Source organism: Dermacentor variabilis, chromosome 11 (genome assembly GCF_050947875.1).
Source record: "Dermacentor variabilis isolate Ectoservices chromosome 11, ASM5094787v1, whole genome shotgun sequence".
Taxonomy (NCBI): Eukaryota; Metazoa; Arthropoda; class Arachnida; order Ixodida; family Ixodidae; genus Dermacentor; species Dermacentor variabilis.
The window spans coordinates 45,780,754-45,806,083 of record NC_134578.1 but is presented as its reverse complement, the minus strand read 5'-3'; the positions used below and the strand labels follow the sequence as shown (position 1 = coordinate 45,806,083).

The following is a 25,330-nucleotide window of genomic DNA, read 5'->3' as shown; positions in this document are numbered from 1 at the left end:
TCCAGCCAATGACACGGTGTCAAAGACAATTCGTAACGAGTCCTTGCTTTTACTCGAGCCAGCAGTAGGTCGCGACTTTCATTCCCTTTCAATAAAATGACAGCCAATTTTCGCTGATTCAAGCACAAATTCCCTGAATTTTCCGCGAGTTTTACCAGAAAATTCAAAATGCCCGAGAATTCCCTTTTCTTTTAACAATATCGCAGCAGGAATTCAGGAGGGCTGAATTTTTTTTTGAATCACTGGAAGTTTATTAAAAATAAATTTAGGAAATTCAAGGATTTTCAAGGATCTCCGGAAATTCCAGGACTTTCAGGCCTTGAAAACGATCTTTTCAAATTCAAGGGTTTTCAAGGGTTTCAAGGACCCGCACGAACCCTTTAATATAACGGGCCCAAATTCGCAAAGTTTATTAAATATTTGGGAGAGCTGGAAGGTATGTATGTGTAAAGTACAGTAGAATCTCGATACGATCACGGCTAATACGAATTTCCGGATGATAAGAATTTTCCTGTGGTCCCGGCCGAGCCCCATTACTTTGCAACGTGCTAGAGAACGGTTGTTACGAATCAATTTTCAACCCGCGTCAGTTGATACGAAAATTACCGAAGACACTTTGGAAATTCTAAAGTGGTGTGCTTGGCGAAAGCCACGCTGGTGCCGTCTGCGCTACAATTCATTCGCTTTGGTGTTCAGAGATATCGCCTGTCCCTGCTGCCACTTTCGTTCTGCTTCCCTGCCTTTGATACCCGGCGATCTAATCAGTTGCTGTTGGAGTTTCCGTTCTGCCTCCCTTGCTTTCGCATCTGGTGACATGTTCAGTCGTCGCATGCGCATTCGCTCCTTGTTCTTCTGCCGTTTGGTGTTGGGGGAATCCGGCGTCCGCTGCCGCTTCCCCAAATCGCTTGGCGCGGAATCACTGGGCCACTTCGGAACTATGTGTCTCATTCACTTGACTGCAGCGAGACGTCTGGCGAAGGAGCGGCAGTGCAGCTGCCATCGCCAACGTGCGCTCGTTCTACCGCTACTGTGTGACGTCGTGGTTGCTATGCGCAGCTGAGCCCCCGACCGGTGTGCCGGTTGCTAAGGAGGGGAGGAGGTTGCGCCGCTGCGCGGAGGAGAGGCCACAGTTGGCACGATTCCAGCGCACGGACGGATGCGACTGCGAGTATGAGTCATTAAAGGCTTTCGCCTTAATAAATGCCGCCCCACCGACAGCTGTGAAAGAGAACCGCGCAGTCATGTGATTTCTCCTTTTCTCTTTTGATGCAGAGGCGCGGACGCGGCGCCAGACAGCGCAGAGGCCACGACTGGGCACGAAGAGCTTGAAGTTTAGTTTGAAGCGGTGGCGCTTTTGTTGCTTTCGTGCTTTCCTTTTTTCCCGCGTGCCATCGGACGGAGTAGCTGCTGTGCTTCAGGACACGCTCTTTGTGTTAGCAGTGGGCAACGGCGAAGGACCACCACCGGCAGCTGAAATGCTGCATGCGCTCAAAGTTATTAGACGTGCTATGGCCGCGGATGAAATCAGCGACGACACGTGCACGCGTTTTTATGGATTTGTACAAAGTCTGCTAAGTGACATGAAAAAGAAAAAAGAAGCAGAAGGACATTAGACTTTTTCTTCAAGAAATAAATGCTTTTTACGTACGTGTGTCTCAGTGAATTCACCTCTGACTCTTTAATTTAGCTAGTTTTAATTGTTTCGATGATACGAATTTCAGCTAATACGAATATTTTTCGCGACCCCGTTAGATTCGTATCGAGATTCCACTGTATTAAAATACAGAGATAAGTGCCTTTTTCAAAATTTTCTTGTTGACACATGGCGGCATCAAGACCGAGAGTTGCATTTCAAGCGCACTTCATTACTTGAGCTTGGAGCTGTCTCCTAAGCAGTTCAATTACCCTGTCCTTAATGCTGGCCGGAAGTGATTGGAACACATCCCACACGTAACTGAGCAACTGCGTTCGGCACACTTACATTCGAAAGCCTCCCTCCCCAGCCCAGCTGGGGCGTTAAGTCCTGTTACGCTCCGAAAGCGGTAGTTCAAAGGGAGAACTGCAGGTGGCGCTCGTACCTCGCCTCAACGTCACCATCCGAGAGCACCTCCACCGAACTGGTGCTGCAGGTCCGCTGCCCCCCGTGCAGGCTCGCCGGAGAGGTTGGTGCATCCTTCTCGCCACAAAGATTCACATCGCCATTGGCGGCAACGCCACCAGTGTCAATGGATGAAGCACCATTGGCAATGCGTATGCCCAGCGCCTCTTGAACCGATTCAGGAAGCTTCGTGGACCCCTTGAGCTGTTCTACAATCGCTTCCGCCGTGGAAAGGATAAGCTCCAGATCTATCCGATAGCACATGTCGTTGACATGCTGAAAGTGAAAATGCAGAAAGGAATCAAGTCAAATTATGAGCTTTGAAGAGACACTATCGAGAAAATTATCTGAGCTCTGAAGCTGCTAACCTTCAAATTTGAGAAACACACAATGAGAGGGAAAAATAATAAAATTTGGTGAGAACTGCTAAAAATCGTTCGATAATTAAATAAGTTTACTGTTTATAAAAAATTATTCAGTATGTTGACTATCCATAAAAGGTTCACAGTATTTGTCTAGTAGGAGTGCTGTGCACAGGCACCTTGCTCTAGTAGCCACAACCACCACCCACACCACAGGCAAGCAAAAATGTTTATAAAGCATATTAATTATAAGTTCAATGATATGGTTGCCATTATAGAACTAAACCTCAAAATAGCAAAGTTGCTAAAATCGGCACTTGACTTCACTACATCTAAATTTTGTTACAAAAAAATGCGATATTTTATGCAGATAAGTACAGTTGCCGACTAATTCTTCTTAATGGAACACACGAAGGGTCATAAAAATTTCCGAATTATCAGGAAATTCGAAAAGACAAACTTCAATGACAAAAAAAAGTTTTCATTTTGTCAAATTTGCAATTCAGCGACCAAAGTTCCATGCCGTTTCAACAATATCTTCACATCGGTGGTACAGCTGTCAAGCTGTCAGCTGTCAGCTGAAGTTGTCACTTCTGCTACGTCGCCGCAACCCATATGTATCGAGTCACCCACAGTGGGACAACGCTATCAATGAACCTCTACTCCCACAGTCCAACCACTGCAGCATCAAAACCCGCCAAAAGCTAGCTGCAAGGAAAGGTCCGCTTTAAAACGGCATGAAAGTAAGGCGAGTGGCAATGACCTGCAGTTCACAACAGCCATGCTTGTAAATTTGTGGCATTGCACGCACGTGTCATGTTCGAAAAATTGAGAAAGATCTGGTAAGGCGCTTAAAATTTTAGTAGCTATTGCGCATTGTTTATAGGAGGGTGTCAAATTGAGCCTGAACTGGAAGGCGGAAATTCACCCAAACCGGGAAAAAAAGTAAATATTCATGGTTACAGGTTCGGTACGAAACGGTTCAAACATATAGGTTGCAAATGGGTGGTTAAACCTAAGCAATTCTTTGAAATAACTTTAGCGCTGGCGCACGTCACGACAACATCATTATGACTCACGAGTTGCGTTAGATGCAAAAATATGTATAAACAGTAGGTATGTGCTGCTAACTATACAGCCACCTCGGCAGAGACGCTTTCACTTAGCTACTAATCTGTGCCAGGCGTGTTCTGCAGCCAGAACATTGTTTGAGGCACCACAGAATCCCCATTTCTTTTTTCAAGCTTCCACTTCAGCGGTTAGGCGAGTTTGCTACTATTACTAGGTAGGCCACAAAACAGACATACCAGGACACAAAGTATGCAATAAAGATGGCATCCTCAAGAAGAGAAAATGGGAAAGCCAACTAGTTCACCAGTCAGCACAGCTACATGAGAATAACACTATGGTCACTAATGGATGCAGTCCCTTCTCAGTGTGTGAGAACAGCTGTAAACGGCCCAGAAAATTTGCATTTGTTGCGTGCCATTCCAGGTGACACATCAGCTCGGGCCATGGAGCAAGAAACATTTAGGAGTGGAAACTCCTGTTTGCGGCGACCAGAAAAGGTCACAAGCCCGTGGAGCCATTATCGTGCTCCCCGGCGCCTGGCGGCCTGGAAAGAAATTACCGCCATTTCGGTTGCCAGGGCAACCGGTCAAGCATGTTGCTCCCGTTCGGCCGCGCACACCTGACTTCTATTGAGGGCATGAAGGAAGTGGTCGGAGAGCGCACTGGAGCCGCCTACCTGGGCGCTGCATTTCTTTTTTCGCTGCGGCTTCTACGACGCGCCGCGTGGCGCCGCTACTGCATAAGGGCCCCGTCGGCGCATACAACAATTGTGACCTTATCTGGTCGCCCGCGCTCGCTCGTGCTGACAAGAGTTTCACCTCCTAAATGTCTTACTCTGTGGCTCAGGCCAACATTCAAAACATATTGGCAGTTCCTGGTCAACAAACAGGCCTAATGATGGCCTAATGGCCTAATAGCCTTTACATGGCTTTAATGTTTTATACAATGCTGTAAAACATTAGGCCTAATGATGGCCTAATGTTTTACAGCATTGTGCCAATATGGGCAGTGGCATTCTTATTCCTGGCCCAATTATGGCCTAAGGTTAACAGCATGGCATGAAAATCGGCTGTGCCATTCTGATAGAGATTCTTCATTGGTCCGGATTACACATGCAGTAAACAATATTCACGGTGCCATTCAACAAGGTCGGAAATATTGGGCCGCATGTTTTACTTGCCAACGTGGATCCCTAATTTGGCTTTCTTAAGACAGTATTGGCCCACTATAGGCACAATTTTTTTCATATTCATTTTTAAAGCTTTTCTGGTAAGACTTAAAAAATATTTGTAAAAACCAATCAGTGTGCATGTACGAGATAATGTAAACAAGCTTTTTGTTGCCGAACAGATTCCACAAAATTTTTTTATTTCCCTTTTTTAGAAATCGGGAAAACTTGATATTTTATTCGATATGGGATGGTCGGTTTTCTCGAATACTTGTATTTGCAATTCTAATAGAAAGTTTAGCTATTTAAACCACTGTGTCGGAACGCAATGAAAACCAAAACAAAAAATGAAAAAAGAAATTATATTTTCGCCCAGAACAGAAACATAACCAAAAGTTTATTTATTATTTTCTTTCAGAGTGAGACTGAAACCTCTTTCATCAGTCTTCGGTTCGAGGAAAAGGTCAGCAATCCTAAACAACCGACTTCAGGGAACATCGAGATTATCAGGTATATCTCAGGCAGGGATAGTGCAAGCTATAGCCAGTTGATCGCTCCGTTAATCTAAGCCCCGGGCTTGCACGCTGAAGAGTTTATAATTTTGTTTTCTGCGGGTACAACGCTTTGTTACCAAAGTTTTATTGTTTGTTTATATTCATTTAAGTTCGTTTTATCGGAACAGCAGTCTCGCATTTTCACGAGTAAACTCAATGACATGCTGCTTCTGAGATTATGCTCAGTGCCTTCACTCAAGGCACTGAGCGTGATCTCAGAATTTATTATTTACTTATTGAGAAAAAGAAATACTTTGTGTTTATCGTTACTTTGCTTTTAACATTTTTGCATGCGAACCACAACTGTTATGAACCATTACAGATATTATTATTTCATTGCAGAGCAGAACTGGAATGGAATGTTCTTCAGTGAAACAAAACTAAAACCAAAATTAAAAACATTAAATTCCAACACCCTGATTTAAACACGCTCCCACGTTTATGTTGTTTTGCCCATTCTCCCTATGTATGACAATAGAAAGAAACATGGAAAAGAGGGAGGACCGCTCGAAGCACAGCACTGCATGCAGCACACTCTTGAGACAACACTGTCTAAGATGGCTATGTTTACAGCCAATGCCCAATTTTTCGGACTCCCTAGGAGCCACAAAAACGTCTGAAAAATCAGGCAGTCCGAAAAAAAATGAATGCATGCATTTTACTGCCTCCAAGGGCTCAAATCCCCACACGCACATCTAATATAGCTCTGAAGGCCTGCAAGTACACTTATTAGGCATATCGGTGCTCATAATGTGATGAAAGACAGTGGGTGCACGCGTGTATAATCAAGGAATAGAGAGAGAAGTGGTTCTTGTGGGAAAGGAGGTAAGGCTGGCACTATCTTCTGCAACCCATGCGGGAGCACGGCTCAGCGCCAGGAGGGTGGGGGAGATGGGATTAAAAGAAAGAGAGGGCAGGAGGGAGAAGGGTAGAGGGTCGTCCCAGCAGCATCAGAGCAGCCCGGCCGGGAGGGCCCAGTGGGTTCGACCGGAGGAGTAGAATACCATGTCCCATGACAATTTCCCCTTCCCACTCTTGATATGCTTCATCGCAATACTTCGCGTATATGCTTCACTGCGAAACACTCCTGTACTGAAGCGAAGCGGACTTTCAGAAACCAGCATCATGCAACGCGCCATGCTTCCCGAGCTTCCAAGACACTGACGAGGTGGAGTCGGCGCCATTGCTAACAGTGACAAATTGTTTCAATAGAAAACATGGCACCAAACACAAAGAACCTTGGTAGCGAACGTCGTAGTAGCTATACCTAGTGTTGTTGCGGTGGTGGCTACAACTGCCAGCGGATTTGCGTGCGAAAATGCCGGTTAAAGGAGGAAAAATAATCAAAATGGCGGCAATGGTGGATAAGATTAATGCCGTTTCGGACCTGCGGTCATGACAAAATGTCTGGAAAATCAGACCACGTTTTCCTTTTGTTTGACATTTCAGATGTTCTGATACGTTGACTCTATGGGATAATGGCAGTGCCGTAAAGGCGTCCAAATTATCGGGCATGTCCGAAAAATTGGGCATCCGGAAAATCGGTCACTGACTATGTGTATAGCTGCTGTAGCTGTAAAACATTGAACTTCAGTTATATTTATGTAAAAAAACTTCGATTTCGGTCTGTCATGAGCAAGAAAGTCCAAATCTTCCCCTGCCTGACAAATCCTGCGCATGTGCCAAGCAGATAAGTCGATGTCACTCTTCAGCATTTTGCCACAGGGCAGAATAAAGTTTACTTTGCTGAACGGGTTTGCAAACTGGTCCAGTGTTACAAATAAGTTTACAAACCATTATCCATTTTGATTTATCCAGACCAGAATGAAATTGCGGCGCGACAAACCCATACGTAACCAGTACTTTTATTGGTTCGACATCCTGGTTTCCAGTATAGGTTCTATGCGTAAAATTGCAGTTTTGTCCAAAAGGTGAAACACTGATAGCAAGAGCAAAGTATTGCAAAACAGCACTAAGTGAGGTTCGCAGTTTTATCGGCCATATAAATTTAAGCGTTCACTTACTGGACGTCACTTACATTCACTTACATGCACGTCGGCACCTCGTGCTGTAAAAGTTCATGCAATGCTTTGCATTAGGTACATGTCAACTACAACTGGGTCTACCAATTCCTTTAGTGACTTCGGATCATACATTTTCCTCAGTTAGTTAATAATTTCTAACTTCTTTTCTAAACTTTATGAACAAGTTTCTACTGTACCTCATCTGTTCATGTGTGTTATTCTGTGCCACTTTCCTATTAGGTAGGCACTAGTGAATCGAGTACTCCATACTTGCCTTCAGAATCTCATTGAGCCCGTAGTTATTTTCAATGAGCAAGTCCTTCTCATGGTCCAGGATAGCCACACAAAGAAGCAGGTGGAAGTTCTTGCAGGGCAGGTCTGTCCACAACACCTGTAGGACAAGATGGTGGTCCAATCAACATAGAGCTGGTCCCATACCTGGCTTTGCACGAAGCCTAAAGTAACCATATTTACAGGTTGTAGCAACAAGCCAGAAAAGCAATACGTAGCAGAAACATAGACGGGGTACAGCTACCACTGTTAGCGAATACAGAAAGTTGTACTTCAGCACTACACTTTTTTGTATATTTTTCTTTCTAAAACAATCTCCAAATGTGAACTGCCTTCACACTGCAGGTCTAATAAGTGTCTCGCTATGTACTCAGTGCATTTTAGATGTTATTTTCCTCAGTACGTCCATCCTTGTGGTGTTATCTTAATGTGTGGCATTCAGGAATACACACTTGTCCTCATGTGGAGTATGCGTCCACTCACCTCCCACAGCCTCATGATCTCCTCGCACTTGAACTCGCGCTTGAAGAGAACCAGGAGCCAGCGGAAGCAGAAGTACAGGTTGCCAGACTCGTGCTCCTCTGAAGATGAGCACCGTGGTTGCTCTCAGAAACACTTCAACTCATCAAATCACCTCAATTTTATTCTGGTGTAACAAGCAAAAGATTACATAAAATCTTTAGATGAAAGGAAACAATGGTCATCCAACCAAGTTTAGCACAAAGCTACAAAGGAAACGCATACAAGTTTGTCCATTGTATTCCTTCAAGTGCAAGACTAACATTTCGAGAAGCCTGGGTTGTTATTCCGGACGATTTCAAATTCCTCCACAGTGTTAAATTCTGCCAGAGTGGCATTTTGAAGCCGATCAGAGATGGTATAGCAAACCTGTGAACCAATACAGAGAAGATGGGCGCCTTGATAATGTGGCAGAATTTGAGTGTCCGAAAATAGCACCCTGGCACCAACTGATGTCCCCTTTTCTAATATCTCCTCAATCTCCTGGGCTTCTGCAGTAATTTGCTTAATCTGTTTAGACCCAGAGCCAATGCTATCAGAAGGTCAAAGCACAATGTGTATTCATGCAACTAATATCAACAGGCTGATCTGAAAACAGATCAGCCAGCAGCACAAACACGTACTGACCAAGGTAAATGGCCAGCTTAGGAACAGCCACAGCAAGGATGTCATAGAGCTGCGCCAACTGCTTCTTCATGCCACTCTGGTCAATATCAAAGTTGGACACCTGGGTGAAAAGGTACAAATTACACTGGCACAGTAGATTGAGAAGCACCTCCATGCTGGCAGGTTTTATTTTGCACTTCACTGACTGTAAGAGCAAGTTATCGTGTCTGTTTCAATGTCAGCAGCATAGCAGAACTGTTCAGCATGACACATGCTACGCCCTGAATTTGGGGTTAGGCACTGAGGTACAAATGGTTCTCTCTAGCTAATTTGAAAACCCATCGTGCTTAAAATTCGCAGCACAGATGGCATTTTGTGGTGCATTGTATTTAATGTTACGGTATGTTTAAATGCAGTGTAGTCGACATCCGTTAATTCCACCGCACCACTATTTCAATTCAGTGGGGCTCCTTTATTTCACCAATTGCTTAAAAATAGTTTAAAGAAGGCTTCACCGCATCACCTTAATGTCTTGCAAGAAAGCATTTTGCAGGTCTCAATACACTATGAAAAAAGAGAATACGAAGAAAAAATAACCTAAACAGTGCAAAACCATGCACATGAATAGTGGTTATTTTCCAGCAACTCCTAAACCAGTTTGTATGCCATCCTCGCATGGTAGACTCATGGAGAGCAGCAAGGTCCTCCGCACTGTCCACAGAATCGTCATCAGACTCCTCGGATGAGAACACATCAATTTCCATTTCCATACAAAACTCTACAGGGCTGTTGCCTAATGAGGAGTCATCAAAATACTTTCTTTTATGCACACTTTCATTGTCTCATTTCGAGGAGGAAGCCATGCTTTATGTGGGGGTGTCAGAGGAGGCAATATAATGAAAACCAAGACAAAAAGAATAGCACAACATGGACAAGTGTGGCCATCTAGTGTCAGGAATCACATCTAGAAGCAATAGGACGAGTATAGTCATCAGAGATCCACGGTGTGACAAATGTTTGTTTATGATGACTGTAGTAGTCACTGGTTACACTGGAACAAAATTTCATGATGACAAACTCGTCAACGCAAGGTAGAGTTAAAGTTAGCAGTGTTATGCAGTGAAGCATACCAAGTGGGGGAATGTGCCACTGTTATGGGACATACTACAAGTTTCTTAATTTACACATTTACATGCATCACCTATGGTCACAGTACGAGCAATGAGACATTTAATAACTTTACTGGCAGGCCTTCGGAATATTAGATAGACTTATGTTGGCTTTAGATGTCCCCTCGACTTTCTGAATTTTTAGAAATTTAATCACTTTCCTTTTCGCTAGCTTTCCCAAAACATTGATGGTTTTATAGTTTTTCTCTGCTTCTCATTCCACAGCAAGTGCGTACAAGTGTAATTAAGCAATGCATACTAGGCCCCATTAACAAGACATGCATGGTGGGTAAAATGAGGGCTTAATCGCCACATAAACATCATAAACAGCTCTGAATGGCTGCTAGCATGCTTATTTAGCATCTAGGTGTTCCTACTGTGGCCAGAGACGGCGCATGTGTGAATGTATAATGCATACCATGTCCCCTTTCACTATTGGTATGGTTCACCGCACAACATGGTTGTATTGCGGCGAAACTGATTAGACACCTTATTATCTAGCAAAGGCTGATTTTGAGATCGAAATAATGAAAGTAAGGGCCCATAGAAATGTACTGGCACCTGCTGGGACCTTCGTTCAGGATTGAATGAACTAAAAAATGGAATTTGCAGAAGTTGAATTAACAAATGTCTGTTGCACTAGCACGCTTCTTTCAAGAATGAATTCCTACATGTTATCTGTGACTATGTGAAACAGAAATGTCTTAGTTAAATGAATGACAGTGCCATCTATCACTGTTCTGGCAAAGCATGGTACTCACTAAAAAAGTAACAGCTTGATAAAATGTGTGATAAGGTGAGCTGGTGGCCCACATACCCAGATGTATGTTGCATGTTAACTTAGTAATGAAGTTGCTAAATTTAGCAAGTTTTGAGTCACCTTAATAACAACACTGCCTTTTTAAAGACTTAGCGGCTTTTTTACTTTTACTGTTCGTCCCTATTTTGAGCTGCATCATAAAAGTAACTGCTTTTTGGATTGTTGCTGAAGTCAACTATATATGCAGCTAACTCACGAGATTTTCAGTGAGCACACACTGCAATAGTGGAGGGAGCCATGTGAATATTGGCATTTTCTAATAAAATGGTTTCACACTTAGTCACTTGCACCAATATATAGAATTAAACACTATGCAAATAGCTAGTAAGATACCTTGGTAAGATTCCTTAGGACTCTGAACTAGCTGAAAGAATCAGTCTCATTTTGTGGGACATATGCGCCTTCATTTGGTGCTACTGTTAAAGACTTATAGCTTATTTAGTTAGTCACCTGGGTGCATCAAAGCTACCTTTCTAGGCAAAGACGTTGAGCAAAACGAGAACAAGGTGAAAGCAGTAGCCAACGTTTCGACAAGTGGACTTGTCTTAGTCCACTTGTCGAAACGTTGGCTCCTGCTTTCCCCTTGTTCTCGTTTTGCTCATCGTCTCGAATTTCCACCTCCCGCCTTCTCCGTGTTTTTCTAGGCAAAGCAATATCTTGAAATCTGATACTCTTTTAAGATATCAAGGTTATACGCTGTCTTTTTGCAATCAGACCGTTGACTAGCCACAACAGGAGGCAATTTAAAGCTATAGTTTAAAACATGATAAGGACAGCTAGAAAAAAGGAAGAAAACAGTAAAATTTCAAGCAATTCCTCATGACTTAGCGACTTATTACTAAATGCAGAGTGCATTGTGGCATGGCCTGGCAACATTGTCGAAGAAAATACAGTCGCCGACCGTTTATTCGGACCTCCCGGGGACTGCGAAAATGTCCGAATAAACAGGTGTCCGAAAAAGCAGATTAAGAAAAAAAAAATGAAATCCTTTATTTCCACGCACTTATTCGGGCTCGGCAGTAGGCTTGGAAGAAATCGTGAATGCGCCGTTGCACGCTGTTCCGTTTACGCGCAATCAGATAAGCCTGAATCTCGGAGAGGGTCGTACGGTCACTATTGGAGGCTGAAAGCACAGTCACTGCTTGTACACGCTCCGCATGCGACGGCAGCGTAGCACATGGTGCGTCATCTTCCGACTCAGTCATCGTCCGGCGGTGCAGCAGAAACCTGACGAATGATCTTGCCGTCGTCGAGTTCTGCGCATGTCAATACAGCAGTGTCAGCACCCATGAAACTGTCAAATGAGACGGTGTCCGGAATCGCAATGCCACCACTGCGCAGGTCCCGGCAGAACATTTTCCGCGTCAGTAGGGAGCACATCGGAAGGCGACCAATCTTAGGCCTCCCGGCACCCGCTTGCCGGCATTCCCCAGCGCAGTCTGCGCGGGCACTGTCGGCGCCCTAGGCCCTTGACGCGATGTTTACGTATGCCGCGTTGGATCACCGAAACCTCGACACAGCACACAAAGCAAACACCACCGTGCCGACACCAGTCGCACAAACGAAAAACGCGGCCTGCTCGCAGCGTCTTGCGCAAAGAAACAAATCAGCTGCTGGATTGTCTTGACATGGCTTACTAAGCTGAAACCGAAACTGCTGCAGAGCCGCTCTATCTAACTAGGCAGAAACGATGATGATGAGCGGGGATTTCCAGTAGCGCCACTTCGTGGGGCAGCAAGGAAGCTCCGTTCAAAACAAAAATGGCGTTCAGCAAGTCGAACCATGCACCATAGAGTTTCCTACAAGAAGTAATTTTTGTAGGAAACTCTATGCCATGCACCGGTCAGAGTCGGTGCATGGTGCTCTCGACCGAGTTGGCTAAAGGAGTGTCCGAAAAATCCGACGAGAGGTTGCAAGGTGTCCGAACTTTCGGCAGTTGTTATACATTATGGTCTATGGGGAGAATGGCGGTACCGCGAAGCTGACCGAATAATCGGGCATGTCCGAATTTTTGGAGTCCGGAAAATCGGTCGGCGACTGTATTGCTGATGCTATGTCAACGCTGTTTTTTTCCAGTTTGTGTGTGTCTATCTGGTAGTTGGCTATAATGTTATGATAGGAGGCACCATTGTCTCATTGCTGAAAAAAAAATCTGCAACATTTCATTTGGCCCCACTGATGATTACATGTACGTCTAGGCACAAAACAAAGTTGAAATGTGTCTAGAAAGGTGAACGAAAGTCCTAAATTGATTCGTAGCTAGGAAATTAAGCACAAAATGAAAATGAGGGCGAGAGACTAGTTGTCTCTCTCATTCTTTTCTTTTCGTGCTCAGTTTCTTCGCTATAAACGTACACCAGCTAGTCCAATAGCCCATTTTGACTAAGATTAATTGATTCAGCATTTCGCTTACAGTGTGTTGCATTAGAGTCTGAACATGGCAGTGGGCACAGCTGGCACCACTAAAACAGGGTTGACACATCCTCTATTTTTCTGTACTCACCACTCGTTTGATGAAGCCCACAAAACACCAGAAGGCATCCTCCTCGTTGTCCACTACCATCAGAATAGGTGACAGCAGATCACTCATGCCCTGGACGTAGCCTGTGTAACGAAGACAATAGGCAACATGATGTCATGATTTTGGTTTTAGGAAATTAGCAGCACTAGTACAAAATTAGTCAGAATGTACACAGTCCCTGAACCATAACTATTTGAAGATTTGAAGTTGAGAGCCTGACAAAATCGCACCTAGTTCGGAACCATAATGAAAAAAAAATTGATCAGTTTAGCTGGAAGGCAAAGCACAGGAAGCGACAGCAAGGCTTAGCGTTGCGCTCAAGCTTGTGGGGACGCTAGACTCTCCCTCTCCCATCTCCCAATGTTTTCCCTGTATGGCTTGCATCTCCTGCCATCCGGCTGCCCCGCAGAGCAAATGCAGTGAATGGAGTAGGTCAGCATGACAGCGATGATGGCAACAGAGCTTCGAGTGTCCAGATAATTGCTACCGCAATAAAGCAAAACAGACAGTGACCAAGACGAAGAAACTATTAAAACTTTCAAGATTCACAAACAATTTACAATCCCATACTAAGCCATTCCCTGAACAAAGCTACGCAACACATGGCAGCTACTAGATAAAAAATATATTAAAAAACATCCCACGAACACTCACCCAAGTCAAAGTTGTACATGACGTAGGTCATGAGGATGTCGTTGAGCATCTCGATCTTGGCATTGTTCTCACCCTGGTAGAAGACGTGCGTCCGGTCAGTCCGGCTCACATCTTTCTCTGCGATACATGAGAAAAACACAGCACAGATCTCAGTATAGGACCCAGCGCTGAAGCCCATTCACAAACACCTGTTCTTTTTTCATCAACATGACTGACGGTGCCGGGTTACAATTCCTACCATGACTGGAAATTGAACCCAATGACCTTGTTGTACTTGGCAGCAGGACACAGCCACTGGGCCACTGAGGCTGGTTGAGCATGCCCATCACAATGTACACCTCTAGAGTACCAGATGTGCCTAAACAGTTTCATGTGCTGATTACAGATGGCAGCACCATATTATTGTGTTTGTAAAACAGGGCCAAAAAAAATTTTTTAAAGGGATAGTTCTAAATGGTGCACCCACCATGCGAATCCATGTATGCATTGTGACATAAAGTGCATCATTTCTGTCTGCTGTGCTGCTGTGGCTACCGTGTTCTAGTGCAGACGGGCATATGCAAGACTTGACAGACGCTACTGAGTTCAGCGTACAGTGCTCAAAACAGTATCCTGACCCCTCCAGAGCTCTAGTATCGCATCTTGCGGCCCGCTGCTAAGCTCAAACGCACCTCTATTAACCCTATGCCGCACTAATAATAATATTTGGGGTTTTACGTGCCAAAACCACTTTCTGATTATGAGGCACGCCGTAGTGGAGGACTCCGGAAATTTTGACCACCTGGGGTTCTTTAACGTGCACCTAAATCTAAGCACACGGGTGTTTTCGCATTTCGCCCCCATCGAAATGCGGCCGCCGTGAGTATGCCGCACTGATCGTGAGAAGCTCGTCAAGAGGCTTGCATAAGCGTCACACATAAAAAGACTGGCTGCCAATCATAGCCATGCAGTTGCGTCAGGCAAGCGCACACACACTCACCAACGAGGTTCTTCCTTTCCCTGAAGTCGGCAAATCGCGATTCCTGGTCATCGCTAATGGACTTCCATTGAAGCTTCATTCGGTAATAGTAGTCCCTGCAAGAAAACACACAGAAAGAAAAAGAGCCTATTAGTCATAGAAACAAAGGAGAAGCTGCAAAGATGTCATGGCTGCTATGCGGAGGTTAGGCCTAGCAACATCAACTGAATTCATGTACATGCTTCTCACTGTTAACCTTCAACATATCAGCTACCGATGTTTCTTGTCTACTGTATTATTGCCACTACTCCATCTCTTAATATTGTGCCTATCTTTTTACGCTGCATTGCTTGTTGTGTGGTGGATAGCTTCTTTTTAAGTATCCTTGTTGTCTACCAAACTCTGGACCCATAGGATAGTATATACTGGCAGTAAACAAAAAAAAAAGAATGGAATAAAGAAAAAGATTGCAGGTAAAAATAAGTCCAGGCAATCACACTGACTCGAACTTTGCAAACTAGTTCACTCACAAAGAGCTTGACAAGATTAGTTCCACAAATAAAATATGGTGCCATGGCCCTTTTTAACATAAGTTTCACAGTAGCCAGTATGGTTCTTGTGTAACCGAGGGATTTGATGGGACTACGTGTTGTCAGGATGGATCTTCATTGTAATTAATCCGAGATCCTGGTAGTCCCAAGTTGGCTATAAGCTCAGCCGATTGTTCCAGATTCTGCACGCTTGTGCCTAGCTACCCAGCTGATGATGCTGACTGGCATAGTAGTGGTGATAGTAGTGGTCCACCACTCGTACGTCTGCATAATTATGACAGTTCCGACCACTCGTGGGCCCCTCTACAAGTGCTAGTCCGGTCATGCGTACTTGAGTTTCTTCCGGAGGGCCTCTCGTTCCTTGTAGGTCGAGTCGAAGGAGTAGTAACCGAGCAAGAAAGGCCACACCTCTCGCCTCAGGTCAGTGGAAATTCCCTGCAACATAGGGAAGGGCAAACGAAGTATATGCTCTTTAACAACTCAATGCTACATTGGGGAAGGGGGGGGGGGCAGGGCTACAAGATCTAGACACAGTAGAAGAAGGTACCAGATCAATTTTGACCACCTAGAGTTCTTTCAAGGGTCACTAAAGTACCTTTCAAACACTACAAAAAAAAACTTTTTCTTTGTGTGCTATCTCTGTTGGCGCTTTATCTTTTGAAAGCTATGAACCAACTAGCCTCACAACGTGTTCTACTGTTCTAGTACCAGGAAAATGTGAGCCAGACCTCACTCTGCTGCAAGCAGCAAAGAACCTGCAATCTCGCATAAAGATTGCTTGCTCTCCCTCGTGCAGATTTCAATGTTTTCCACCCTATGTCACTGTCAGCAATGACGTTACAGTGGGCATGACGGGCCTGCAGACACCAGCTGTTGGGCAATCATATGTCTACAAGCTACCAGCAAGCAAAACCTCATGCACACATGCACAACCTTCTAGATGTTCTAGTAAATGGGCGAGCAGCAGTTGACGCATCCCAGCCACCCTTTCACCGCTCCTTTTTTTGCTTTCGGGCACTTCTGTTAACCTCTCGTAACCTGAATTTATTGGCTGAAGAAAAAACATTCGAGTTGCACTTAAGAAACGCCTTTTGTGCGATGTTACAACATACAAAATTGGTGCCACACCAATTGCTACATCTGACTTAAATTTGTGGTCTGGTTAAAAAAAGAATAACTGAAACAAGGCTTCTAATACAAAAGAATGCCTTTGAACCTGTACATTTACGCACTGTACAAACTCTGAATTTGGCAGGCTAAACGTCTTGCACCTTACAGTAGCCTGTAAACAGGCGGTAGTGCAGAGACGACTGCAATTTCTGCGTCTGCATGGAGACAACAACGCGATTTTCCTAGGGGTGCTTATCTCGTTGAAAAGTGCATGTGTGAAGCATCGTTTTCCAAGACAGAGGTGATGACATGCTGACATGTTTTCATTGGACAGCTACAGGTGGTGCCAAAATCAAGTTTTCCCATGCCTAAGTGTCCATTTCAGATTTAGGAGCTCTGACTCGGTATGTTGCAAAATTACCACAAGCTAGAAGGGGATAAGCACCAGCCTTGAAGGATTATTTTAAGTCCCTTGTGGAGCAAACGCAAAGCAAAGGAATTTCTACCAGCATTGCCCAGCCGAGAGAAACTGACAAGATGAGGAGTTACGGTGGAAGTAAACGTTGCACACTTCGTATCTCCATTTTTATTAGGTCCTTTATGAAATCTTTTCTGGAATTTGATTCCTCGAAAAGCACAGCACTCATTCCTGCCTGTTGCTCAGGATCGAAGTAAAGGCATTTAATCAAAGCTCAGAGTACAAACACTTCGGCATTCCTTGCCCACTGGAATTTTGCCACTGCTGTCAAGGACAGAATCCATGATTAGCAGGACAATGGCATAGCCACTTGGTCACCGCACCAGATCTAAAAATATAGGTCCCATTGTGTCTATGGAAATCAGTGAGACACTGCCATGCGATGACTTTGCTACAACCTGTTGAGATGTCTGACACAGAACTGTGGTATCTCTAGCAGCACGAAATGAAATTAAATTGTGGGGTGCTATGTGCCAAAACTACAATCTGATTATGAGGCATGTCATAGAGGGGGGGGGGGGGGGGGGTCCAGATTAATTTTGATGATGATTTGAGATTTTTATGGCGCAGCAGCCGTGCAAGCAATAATGCGCCAAGCACATGTTTTCCAAAGATTAATTTTGAGCACCTGTAGTTCTTTAATGTGCACCTTAATGAAAGTATACAAGCATTTTTGCAATTCACCCCCATCGAAATGTGGCCCCCATGACCGAGTTCGAACCTGTGACCTCGAGCTCGGCAGTACAATACCCCCACCAGCACAAGCAACAAGGCCAATGCTGGTAAAATAGCGGGCTGAGTTGGCCACGCATTGGGCAATCCAACATTGGCTCTGCTCAGACTGCTACTTTTCATGTATCACGGCAAGACAGGAATCTGGGCTAGGTGGCCAACGTTCATGCTGAAGTTTCTAAAAGTGCACTGACAGAGACAAAAGTGCAGAAGACGTAATTAAGCACTAGGTCCTGTTTCATCTGTGTGTTGTACCCCCCTAAAACTTAAGCATATAACTTGGGATGTACAGGATACAGAAACTGCAACTGCCTGGTTAACATGGGGGGGCTTGTAGTGGTAGTGCTTGCTAAAATTTGACAGTGTAGTTTGTCTCCTGTCACAGAAACCATATCATGTTTGATTGATTGATTGGTTGTGTTTAGAGTGAGAGGGAATACAGGTAGAGGAAATACAGGGGGGTTAACCAGAGCGTATATTATCATGTTTAACATCCCAAAGCTGCACAGGGGCTATGAGAGAAGGCAGTTTCTGGATCAACTACGACCTCTCGAGGTTCTTTATTGAGCTTCCAAACCTCGATGCTCGAGCCCTTCTGCCTTTTGCTCCCATCGAAATGTGGCTGCCGTGGCCGGGAATTGAACCCACAAGCTCGTGTTCTGAGCCAGCCAGAGCGGGCAACATTAATATTCAAATGCATTCATCTTGTTGACTGATAACGCAGAACACTGAGAGAGACCGATACCTGTGCCAAACGGGCATGGAAAATGTTATTCAATCGTTAATGACTCAAGTTTCCCAACCACATTTTCTTCATAGAAGCTGCCACATGTGTATATTTAATTACACTTAACATCATGATATCAATGACACTGTCTTCCAAAGTGAGCAATTTGAGTGTGCTAATTAAAAAATAAAGTGCACTTACAACTTCTGGCTGCCTTCGTGAATAGTGAAAAGTAGAAATAAGCATACTGTTGTGTGTTTAGCGTGAGTTTAATTGCTTCAGTTTACAATGTTGCAACCGAGCATAACAATTACGGCCATTACATGTCGGATTTGAAGCCCAGTAGCGAAATGGTGCCAGACGTGGCTGCTGCAGTGCCGACTTCAGGAAGTTCACCGAGGACAACTCCCAACATGAACAATTTTCCGAGACCTTTAGACGTGTACAAGAGGTTTAGCATTTCTTCACAATATCCCTTAGAGAGATTTGCCCCTAAGGCCTCAAAGATAGCGGTTGGGTAACTCACCCCTCGAAAGATGCGCTCCCTGAGGGTGCCCTCATTAAGGATTCGTCCGTCCGGACCATGTGCCATGGCCCACTCCTCGTGACAAAGTGGACTGCCACGCTTCACTTCGGTCCGCTTGGGCAGGGTCTGTCAATGGCATTGACCATGGTGAAAGGTCAGTAAAGAGACAGTAGTAGTTGCATGTTGTAAAAAAATCAAATCTGTGGGTTTAACATCCCAAGGAACTCACAGAACTACACACGCATTGTACACGCACAAGACGCTCTAACTTTGTTAGTTTACACACACATGGAGGTCATAATCTTCATGTAAAACTATGGCAACCAGTTAATGTAAAGCAGCATTACCAGCAAATACTTTAACTAGAACTACAATGCAGTAATCAAGAAAATGGAACCAAGAATGTATGAACGAAATTCTATGTAGCACCTTTCCAAGCAAAATCTGTTAAAACTGAGCATCTGTCAGTCCTGTCTAGTATGTTGTTCCTGTTCCTACCTGTACTCAGCTAATTTTCAAGAACTAGCAGTAAGGACACTGTCTATGAGTGAGACTGACCCTGACGACCACCTCAAAGCCAGGCTCTTCACTGTGGTCACTGATCTCAAGACCAGTCAGACTGTCGGGCTGCTGCTCGCCAAAGTACTCGTAACCGAGTCTGTAGTCCTCGCCGGGCAACCCCGAGGCGGCACCAGTGACATAGTTCGCCACCTTGGCGAAGCCGTCCCAGGTTGCGTCCCAGGTTGGATTCACCAAGAACTTCTGCATTATTAAAGAGTTGCAAAGGAAACTGTGAAGTTTTGCACAACACAAGCGAACTCACAAAGCAATGGTGAAGCATATCCCAGAAGGCATGCTGCACAAAATTCTTGTAGCAACTAACAAGATGTTAGTCAGCACCTAAACAATTTTCAAGCATTCTCTCTTGTCTGTGTCCTCTGCACTACCTCTACTACACCTAGCATACTCGGACAACTTACCCGGATGACGTCGTACCGTGAAGACGACTCTGGATACAGGTCCAGCTGGTCAAACGACTTGTGCAGTGCCTCGACAGTTGGCATCTGAACCAAATAGAGGAGCGGGTCCTTCCGTGACCTGTTGGTGAAATCAGAGAAGTAGTTTGTCTACTGTTGTAGCTACCTCGACAGCACGACCTGTCAAATGTCATGGCAAGGGTGCGGACACCAGCGCGGTGTTAAAGGTTTCGTAAATGCAGCAGACTGAACTTTTTTCATGCCTGGTGATTAGCCTGGATAACCACTGTTTTGCGTGTCTTGTTTCTGCTCCAAGGTTGTGTTCAGTAGCTGTTCACAGACTTTACAATTATAGAGCCTTGCTACTCCTATTTCTGGGCAGGGACAAACTTGTGGTCCTGCCCTGATGCCTGTGGTATGAAAGTTGTTTTGCTAGCTCAACAGAAGCTCCACTATCTCTCTTGCATTTGAATGTGACGGCAGTGTGGAATATGCTGAATAGTAATCATTAAACTTAGCACGGGCATGCAACATTTACTATTGCTTTGAGGCAACACAAATTTTGTATGGTGGAGTTTCAATAGCAGGCTAACCTAATGTACCAAGACAAGGCGTTTACTCAAAGCTCAGTATACAAGCGCTTCTGCATTCCATACCCATTGGAAAGTAGCCATGGAACGTAGCCATGTAGCAGCTGGGCTAGTATCAACATCTTGTGGCACTTCTTTTTTCTGCTTTTGAAGCAATGACTGTCAGAGCAGGCAATACCTACAAATTTCCTCATGCTGCCATGAATATGCTCAAACATGCTCTTTAGAAAGCAAGCTGGCCTTGTTGGCTACATTAAGCTAGTACTGGAGCTTACTTAAGGCACAGTTCCCAGCCTAACAAATAAAAAATATGTCAGCATTCACAAACTCATATTAAAGCAATAATCGATCAAACTACTTACCAAGCTGCTATAGGTGAGGCAAGTGTATGCACTTGCCTCACCAAAAGAATTTCACATAATACAACCAAAAGAATTTCACATAATATTGTGAAAAGACTTCTGGATAATGCCATGAACACAAGTTTAAACCTTAACAGAAGTTAAGATAATCAATAGGGATCAAAAACACAATCACACAATGTTACCGGAAGGTAAGAAAGCACAGGCACAAGGCCTGTTTTTTAAAGCTTCTATGCAAGATCAAAGCTTCTATATAAGTTTGAGGCCTCTATAAAGCAGCTTAGCTGCTTATCAAGTCTTAACATGCAGCAAAGCTGTTCGTCGTATCTTCCGATTAGGCATGGCTAAAACTAACAGGGTGACAAAGGTAAACGATGCAACACAAGTGACGTACTCTGAAATTTATGGTGAAAGGTGGTTTAATATACACATCTTCCTGTCCATGCACCTGCACGGCAACCAAGTGGACAAGACAACAGATCGCGGTATTTAGAACAGTTGCAGCAGAACGAAAATAAAAAAGAAACAGGAAAGGTGTTCAAAAAAATACATTGCAAAACCAGTTTGGCACCCAACTACTATCACCAGTTCATATAGTCTAGAAATTAAAACTAGTTTTCATGAACATATATCGAGCGCCAACTCACACACACTTGGCTTCGAACCACGAGACTAGACTCACGTCTGCAATGCTCATACTCCGAATGTGCTTTCATCACCTGTTTACTTTCTTTTATCTCCTTCAAGTATGTTGCGCGCTTCACTTAACCTACACGCCATCTGATCTGAGTGGCGAAACAAGACGTCCACATGGCATCGATGTGGTATAGTATTCAGCTGGGAACGGAGTAGGCAACATCTGTGCAGCAATCCACAAGCACACTGGACAAGGCCCGCAGGTACAAGTTGCCTGCTCCGTAGGGCACGCAAACGCATTCACTGCTGCTGTCTGCAATGTCTCAATTATGTGCAGTCCCATGTACTAGGCTCACGGGATGAAACATGACAGGAAAAGTAGTTAGAACACTCTGCACGTGAAATTACTCAAGAGCAGCCCCATGCCACGTCGCAATGAATCTGGTCACCGAACGTGATGCAAACTGATCTGAGAGTACTGCCCAAGATTAGGTCGACGACATACAAACTGGAGACGGTGGAAACGAAAGCATGAGCATTAGTTAGCCCTAGTTTAGCACATTTAATTCTGTGACCACTGTACGTGGAACAGACAGTGCTGTTCAAATGTGCATTTCAGGGAGCACTAGAGCATGCTGAAAGGCTTGACGTGTTCTTCACACTTGGCAACGTATTGCCACGACTGTGGATACACCGCAGGATTTGTGCAGATAAACGTTTAGTCCGAAATGAGTGAGGCATACAACGTACAGAAGGGCAAGCCTAAGTTGCACGAGTCGGCCCTCAATAGCTCTCCAAGAGAAATACCCATCATTTTTAGAGTGCTATACAAATCACCAATTGTCTGACGCTACATTGTTTCTGCAGCGTTTTAACATCTGTCCTCTTTATTTTGATTCTGTTGTAACTGATCACACCACAATTTGTTGTTTTGTTCACATCGTTGCCATGCAAGTACACGCACAGTAGCCTTATTCACAAAAATTTAGCAGTTGATAACTGAATAACTTTTCAGCAAGGAATTTTCAACTGATAGTCAGCAATTCTGTTTCATTGCTTACCTTTGCCTTAGTCTTAGCCATGCTGTTAGTTTTAATCTTGAACCTGCACTAACTTGCACGGTTTTCTTGCCCCTTCAGTGCAAAATAAGGCAAACTGAGTTAACCTGCCAAGTTGTCACTGCTGCTGTCACTTAAAAACCGTCCATTTAAATCAGCTGAAATAAGAAACACATTCTGCATTCAGTGTAGAGAAATGTGAAGCCTACTGAAGGCGAATTATGCCAACACCTTCTATTAATGTTCTGTTTCTTCGAGACTACCAAGAGCACCAGAAAGATTACAGAAATGACCAATTCATGAAGGATCAATCTGTCCTGCGAGTACATTCCTCAGAACAATGCCAAGGTTGATGATTGGTAGTGTCAACTGCTGCATGTGTCAACGATAGGTGGAACAATCTTACGTGGCATGGTAAAAAAAAAAGGTGCACCATCGAATTGAGGAAAAAAGTAGTGTTGGGTATGGATACCGTGTAGTGCTGCAGAAAATGCAGCCAATTCTTGGAGACCTTCAAAGTATGGCCATGGCTTCTCTTCCTACAAGGACACTCGCTTCGTCACACAAGAAAATGCAGCACACAAGACTTGAGTGATAATGACAGGTTTTTAATGTGTATATATAAACAAGAAGACAATGCCCAAGTCATAGCAGAAATGTTCGAAGGCACCACAGAAACAAACACAAAGTGATGACACATTCTGAAACACTAGTACGCCAACGGAAAAACAGGTGAGATAAAAGGTGGGTAAAGAATAAAAAAGTATGTAAGTGGTGTTCGGGATTTGTGCATTTTTTACAAGTGCAATGTGTAATGTGGGCATGTTATGTGTTCCATTTTTTTTTTTTGGTTCACAGCCATAAAAATATTACCAGACATAAGCAGAAAATCTGACATCAGCTCCCGACATAAAAAAAAAAAGGTCAACACTTGCCTTTTTTTTAACAGTCTTCTAATAGCAAAGCAAAACTTTTAAGTAAAACCAGTAATGAGGTAGTTTGTTATCCTATGATAAAGTGCTTTTAAGGCATTAAAGAAAACTAAATTTGTATGCAAGGTCATGTGGCAGGCTATCAGACACAGAGAGCACATTTAGCCAAACATTACAATAGCAAAAATAAAAAGAAAGATTGCAACTTTGCTAAAGAGACTTAAGGCAAGTGTTCTTCACAACTGCCTGTGACAAAAATTTGGTACTAGAGCCCTATTTTCTAAGTACAGTTAAACCTTGATATAACAAAGTAGGTAAACTCATTAATTTGCTTTGCTGTATGAAAATTTTGTTGTATTGAAATTCGACCTTTTACTCAAATAAGTACAGTTGTCAATCGACGTTTTATTACACCGAAGGGGCCGCAAGATTTTCCGAATTATTGAGCAATTGAGAAAAAGCAACTTTGAATGAGAAAAAATTTCATTTGTTGAATTCGAGAGTTGGTGACGAAAGATATGCTTTCACGTCGTGTCAACGACACCTGCACATCGGCGGTACGAATTCATCGACCCACCATACTTCTTGGCTTATGCTCACACACTTTCACTCACACCCAAAACATGCAGCGCCTGTGACACGAAAAGTCTTATCGCACTCAGACTTCACACAGAGCACGACGCTGCTCCGATTTGGCGGTCGCTCTTGGTTGTGTGATGTGCGATTTGAGAGGTGCGTTCACAAGCAGCCGCTTGAAATTCAACCATTTGACTACCTGCATCTCTGGAACTTTCCATTTATTGTCTCGGTATTCCTTCACCGAAGCAGTGAAATTTCATTATATTGAAATCGTGTATAAACAGATTTCGTTATATTGAGGTTCTAATGCATGGTGTTTTATGGACAAGAAGTCGCAAAAAGTGAAATACTTCATTGTAGTGAGAATTTCATTACACTGAAGTTTGCTATATTGAGGTTTAACTGTAACAGTTTTTGGCGCAGAAAATGTGTAATTAGGCAAAGTTCATAAAACAGGCCACTTAACAAGATATCGATGTCACGATCAGCCAACGAGGCTTGTAGGTCGATCACCTTCACCCAGTACCGAAATAGGATGCATAAAAAATTTGTCTTCTAGTTATTCCACAGAGAATACACACACACAAAAAAAAAACTTCAGTTGCTGGACGCACCAGTAGCACTGCACTTCCCATCTAACTTCAGGTATACAGTTAGCATTAAAAGTTTAAGAACCATCGGATCCGAGAATATGAATTTCCAAGCACTTGCTGAACAAGGCCCAGTAAAACTGCACAACGCTAATGTCATATGCAATCTAAAAGCATGAATTGTGTGTTCAGGCTGTGGAGATATTCAGCTGACTTTCAGATCTTGTAATCCGTAGACTTTTGACACCGACCATACATACAGAGATGGTCACATCAGTACCACATAGATTCAATACAGCAATGTCGTCCATTGTTAACCAAAGAAACCTTGCCAATATTCAATGCCACTGTATCTAAGTTGTTCCCCAATGAAACGAACACACCCTAACAAACATTAGTTCTTTCAAGCACTTAAGCATGGAGAACAGAAGTGCTGCAAAATCTTAAAATGTGCGAAGCATTCAAGAAGCTGACAGACAGAAAAATATAGTGCTCGGAAACAAACATACAAACTTGAAGAGTAACATCAAGACGGAAACAAGCATGGGCAGTAAACATTACATTAACTTTGCATAGTGTTTCGGCTGAAAAGCCTCTAAAGTGCCTGCACATCTACGAAAACCTCTTTGAACAACTCTTGAAGACTTGTAGCCTCACTTTTCAACAT

The 25,330-nt window shown here is 43.8% G+C and overlaps 1 protein-coding gene across 3 annotated transcripts in view; it reads right to left on the bottom strand.

The window, feature by feature from the left end:
- LOC142563748 (TBC1 domain family member 15-like) overlaps positions 1–25,330 on the bottom strand; it is a 93,703-nt gene that overhangs the window by 12,011 nt on the left and 56,362 nt on the right. For 2 of the 3 annotated variants that reach the window (XM_075674352.1, XM_075674349.1), the window contains exons 5-15: positions 19,920–20,037; positions 19,498–19,701; positions 18,940–19,065; positions 15,698–15,801; positions 14,837–14,931; positions 13,858–13,974; positions 13,186–13,286; positions 8,715–8,814; positions 8,052–8,149; positions 7,552–7,668; positions 1,982–2,374 (exon numbers count right to left, since the gene is read on the bottom strand). In XM_075674352.1, coding sequence (XP_075530467.1) covers positions 2,048–2,374; positions 7,552–7,668; positions 8,052–8,149; positions 8,715–8,814; positions 13,186–13,286; positions 13,858–13,974; positions 14,837–14,931; positions 15,698–15,801; positions 18,940–19,065; positions 19,498–19,701; positions 19,920–20,037 — 1,507 coding nt within the window. In that variant the 3' untranslated portion in view covers positions 1,982–2,047. The remainder of the gene's footprint in view (positions 1–1,981; positions 2,375–7,551; positions 7,669–8,051; positions 8,150–8,714; positions 8,815–13,185; positions 13,287–13,857; positions 13,975–14,836; positions 14,932–15,697; positions 15,802–18,939; positions 19,066–19,497; positions 19,702–19,919; positions 20,038–25,330) is intronic. The other variant, XM_075674350.1, reaches the window with a different exon arrangement.